The sequence below is a fragment of the Nannospalax galili genome, unplaced genomic scaffold, assembly GCF_000622305.1.
Source record: "Nannospalax galili isolate Female #2095 unplaced genomic scaffold, S.galili_v1.0 scaffold238, whole genome shotgun sequence".
Taxonomy (NCBI): Eukaryota; Metazoa; Chordata; class Mammalia; order Rodentia; family Spalacidae; genus Nannospalax; species Nannospalax galili.
Window position 1 is genome coordinate 3,148,478 of NW_008341888.1, and position 5,190 is coordinate 3,153,667.

General features: G+C 42.5%; 1 protein-coding gene across 1 annotated transcript; it reads left to right on the top strand.

Annotated features, from left to right (window-relative positions):
• Nucleotides 1–2,784: 2,784 nt before the first annotated feature.
• Nucleotides 2,785–4,890, top strand: Magee2 (MAGE family member E2). The gene has a single exon (XM_008837675.1). It carries the CDS (start codon nucleotides 3,020–3,022, stop codon nucleotides 4,589–4,591), a length of 1,572 nt encoding a protein of 523 aa, XP_008835897.1. The 5' UTR covers nucleotides 2,785–3,019; the 3' UTR covers nucleotides 4,592–4,890.
• The last annotated feature ends 300 nt before the right edge of the window (nucleotides 4,891–5,190 follow it).

Below are 5,190 nucleotides of genomic sequence, written 5' to 3' on the forward strand. Positions count from 1 at the left end.
AACACAGATCTGTTATAAACAACACAGATAAAAACACAATGTAGTGGGGCAGCTATTGGGGAAACACAAGTAACTACAATCTATATAATTCTATTATTACTATTTAAAGATCTGATTCAGACAAGACTAATCTGTAGTGCCAAAAGTCAGTATAGGAATTTTCTCTCAGGCAAAATGAGAAGGAAGGGATTGACAGAAAATACCATGGGAACTTTTGAGATGCTGGTAATGATCTATTTCTTAACCGCCATCATGATCACATAATGTGTTAAATTTGTCATAATTTATCAGTCTCTACATTTGAGCTTTGTGTACTTTATTATGTGTATGTTCCAGTAATGATGTGAAATGCTTTATTAAAATCATGCTGAAGATAAAGTAGTGTGGAAAATATTCTCTTTTTAAAAATGTGTAAAAAAGAATTCAAAGAAAGTATCAAAGGGAGTTTGGGATGCAGAGTGTGAACCCATCTTTTATGGTCAAATTGAAAGGTCATGTCAGTCATATGCATAGCTCCCTTGCTGTTCATTTAGCAATAACTAGAAATCTTTGGAGACCTATAGAATAGAAAATATCTCAGTCAGTAGAAAATGCAAGTCAGTGTGTCCAGGGAGTTGACGTCATAGAAAGATGTACTAGGATAACCAGGAAGTAGGAGAATCAAGTACGGATATATTTGTTAAGGAAATAAATGCCATGGAATGGAATGGAATTGAGCTGTCATTTCAGAAGTAAGCTGTAGTCACTCAATGTTGTTTTACTTTACTAGATGGGGAGAGAGTAATACATCCAACTCAAACTAGAAAGAAGGTTTCAGGGGAAAATGTTTTTAATTTATAAGTAAAAAGAACAAAAAATACTAAGAAGCACCCATCAAAGACAAACAACAAGGAACCTTTCTGGAGAATGGGAGAGGTCAAAGTAAGAGAGTCCATCAGATTTGACTTCAATCATATTTTTGTAGCAGCTCAAAAGAGGTCATTGCTTTCTACAAGATTCTCCCAAGGAGTGACCAGCATGTAAAACAACACATTTCTCCCCTGTAGATGCATGTACATTCATTTTTGTAGTAAATATGGGTCTCTTTTGGCCAGGTTGGCCAAATACATAGTCCTGAACTTCCTACTTTGCTATTATAGCGGTAATAGCAGTAAGCACCTTTAAAAAAAAAAAAAGGATGTAGAAAATGTCAAGAATGAATATCAGAGTGAGTGACCTTTAAAGGAATTCCAGGGTACAAAATTACTAAATGTAACAGTAATTATTATCAACAAGATCTTGGAAGGATTTCAATTGTGGCTGCAGATGGCAATTTGACATAATATTTTTCCATCACAGTGCTCCAATGTATTCCTAGATAAAAGCTAAGCTTTAGCTCAAATAATGTGGTAGCACGCCTAGAAAATATAGCAACTGACCCCTCTTCCTGGCCAAACTCTTTAGATTATAAGCAACAAACACATGTGCTTATACACATAAGCATGAACAAACCCCTGGTGTTTCCATTCTCACCCTGTGAGACCCCAACCAATTCTGGCATACTAGTAAATGAAAAACTAGGAAATTCAATCCTACCTGTCTAACCGTCTTCATTTTCACCTCCCACCCATCCTAGCACATTCTAGCTCTAGCCACCCTGGATAACTGGCAGTTTTGCAAACTTATCTTTTATATTTATACCTCCAAATCTTTCCTGTTGATGCTCCCTGAAGCTGCATTACCCTGAAAAACCATGAACTTTCCCATACTTCTCATCACTTAGAACCCAACTCTTCTTTGAGTCTTTCTCAGCAACTATCTCCAACTCAAGACACCAAGGAAAAAATTGTCATTCATTTCTGTGTTTGCATTATGTGTAAATTGACTCTCCATGAGAATGCATGTTTCCATCTATTTTATCTGAGCCATTTTTACTAAATAGGAACTTTTAAAGCTGTACTGTGTTTTATATTACAATACTTACATGAGATCTTGGGGATAAGAAATGAAATGTACAAAAGTTCAAAAACATTTTTTTAAAGAAATGAAAATGATATACGGTTTATAGTGATTTGTGTGTCAAGTTGACAAGAAGTCACACTCTTTGAAAGTCATATATGTAAGAAAAAGTACTTATATTTGGAACTCTGACACAGGGGTTCAAATCCTGATCTCTTTCACTTGCCTGACTCTGTACAAGCAAATTCATCTCCCTGGTCAAGTGTTCTCATCGCCAAGGTATTCAGAGTAGCTGAACTGTTCAGAGTAGCTACCTTAGAGCTAAGATTAAGTGATTTTAATATGAGAAAAGTGAAAACACCAGAAACAATGCCAGTCACATAGTAAGTGCTCCCTAAAGGGTTAGCAAACATACTGCAAGGGTTAGAACATACTGCAAGCTCCATATAGAAAGGAATAATCACTTTGTCCTCATCACAATCACTGATATACTTCAAGAACATACATCACTGTGCTTGGCATGGGACACATGCTCAAGATATAATCTATTGAGTGGGTGGAGTCATTGATAACTATAATTATCACTAACCCCCACTTCAGAGTCCTCTACTGTGCTTTACCAAGATTCTTTTAATGTCATAGAAAAACTTCAAGTGTAGTGTCACTGAACACCTCGCCCTCCCCACCCTCACATCCCTTGACCCTTTTGCTTTATCTCCTTTATCCTTTTTTGCGATTTCGCATTCTTAATAAGTTGAATCCTCCAGCAAGCGCAGACCAGCCTGGCCGACCCAGCAGAGGTGGGAGGCGGGAGTGGAAGACTGAGAGTGGGGCGTGGTCACCAAGTCGCAGAGCCCGACTGCGCCTGCGTAGGCTGCGGCAAAGCTAACTGCTCTTAGGCTTTCGCTCATTGCTGACTAGAGCTTGTTTAAAAAGATCGCCTTTCTTACCAGCTCTCACTTTCCATCCGCCCAGCTCCCGGGTCTCAGGCCTTGGCTGTGTGCCGAGGCACCAACACACCTGCCGTCCTCTCTCCGACGGATCGCTGACCTCCCCGTTCGCGTTCCTGTCTCCCGGAACCATGTCTCTGGTAAGCCAGAATGCGCGCCACGGCAGCGCAGAAACCACTGCAGATTACAGCGACGGCCGGGGTGAAATGCAGGCTACTAACGCCTCCGGGCCCCCCACCTCCATGGTAGTCCCCGATGCTCCCCAGGGTCCTCCAATTCCAATCGACCCACAGGGTGCCAGCGCTTCCCAGGCTGCGCAGGACCCGAATGACATCGAGGTTCTCATCGACGAGCAGTCTCGACGTTTGGGGGCGCTCAGGGTCCACGACCCTCTAGAAGACAGGTCGGTTGCTTTGGTGAATTTCATGCGCATGAAAAGCCAAAGCGAGGGGTCCATCCGGCAGTCAGACATGCTGGAGTTTCTCAGAGAATACTCAGATCAGTTCCCTGAGATACTCAGACGAGCCTCAGCTTACCTGGATCGGGTCTTTGGGTTGAACCTGAGAGTTCTTGATCCTCAGACTGACACCTACAACCTAATCAGCAAACGGGGTCCCCAGACCACTGAACGGTTAGCAGAGACCCTAGACATGCCAAAGGCAGGTCTCCTAGCTCTGGTCCTAGGCCACATCCTCTTGAATGGCAATCGGGCAAGAGAGGCCTCCATTTGGGACCTGCTGCTAAAGGTTGATGTGATGGATGAGCCTCAGAGGATCAACAACCTCTTTGGGAACACAAGAAACCTCCTCACTACTGACTTTGTCCGCATGCGATTTTTGGAGTACTGGCCAGTGTATGGCACTAATCCTCTCGAATTTGAGTTCCTGTGGGGTTCTAGAGCCCACAGGGAAATCACAAAGATGGAAGCCCTGAAGTTTGTAGCAGAGGCCCATGATGAAGAACCCTGGAGCTGGCCAGAAGAGTATAACAAGGCCCTGGAAGCGGACAAAGCCAAAGAGAGAAGCCAGGCTGCTGGCTTAGAGTTCTGGTCAGAGGACACTATGAACGATAAAGCAAATGATTTGGTCCAGTTGGCCATTAATGTCACTGAGGAGTTGCTGCCTATACATCAGGATGAGCTTTTGGCTCACACTGGCAAAGAATTCGAGGATGTGTTCCCAAATATCCTCAGCCGAGCCACTCTAATCCTTGATCTGTTTTATGGGTTCTCTCTGATTGAGGTTGATACCAGTGAGCACATCTACCTCCTAGTCCAGCAACCAGAATCAGAAGAAGAGCAAGTGATGCTCGAGAGCTTGGGCAGACCCACCCAAGAATATGTGATGCCAATCCTGGGTTTGATCTTCCTGATGGGCAACCGAGTCAAAGAGGCCAACATCTGGAACTTGCTTCGGAGATTTAGCGTGGATGTAGGGAGAAAGCACGCCATCACCTGTAAGCTTATGCGACAACGCTACCTGGAATGCAGGCCACTGTCCTACTCTAATCCAGTTGAATATGAGCTGCTTTGGGGTCCTCGGGCTCACCTTGAAATCACCAAAATGAAAGCCTTGGAATACATGGCCAGGCTCTACAGAAAGAGACCACAGGACTGGCCAGAGCAATACAGGGAGGCTGTGGAAGATGAGGAGGCCAGAGCCAGATCTGAGGCAACTGCCATGTTCTTCTTTGGCTCCATGTGAAGTCTGGAGGCGGTTTCGTTTTAGTTGAGTGACATCAGTTAAACGGGCCTTTGGGAAATGGGCACTGGTGTTCTAAATCAGAAATTGGGAGGGTTGGGGTAGAGATTACACCTTATGCTTACTGTGTTCCAGTTCTAATAGTGTTTCTTTCCTTCTAATATATTCTTAAATTGGCTTCTTGATCAGTGTTTATAAATGAAGTTGCTCATTTGCTCTTCCTGTCTTGTTTAAATATAAATGTTCAGATAACTGTGTAAAATGTATTTGTAGTATGTACATCTTTGAAATAACCAGTAAAATGAGCTAAATAACAATAACAACACATATACAACAACAACAAAACAAACACAAAGCCACTCATCTGTGGTTGCCCTCCCTTTATGTCTACTATTGTATTAACAAACAAAAAAAGATTGCCACTTAACCTGTATTTGTTTTGCTGTTACAGAGTGTAGTGAAAAATAAAAGCATAATGAATAAGATGCCATGCTTATATGTTCATTTATTCTATAACGTTTATTAGGTACCTGTGTGCTCTGAGCACAAGGCCATGTGCTGGGAATATAAGGTTATAAAAGCTCCACTGGGTCTCAGAGCTT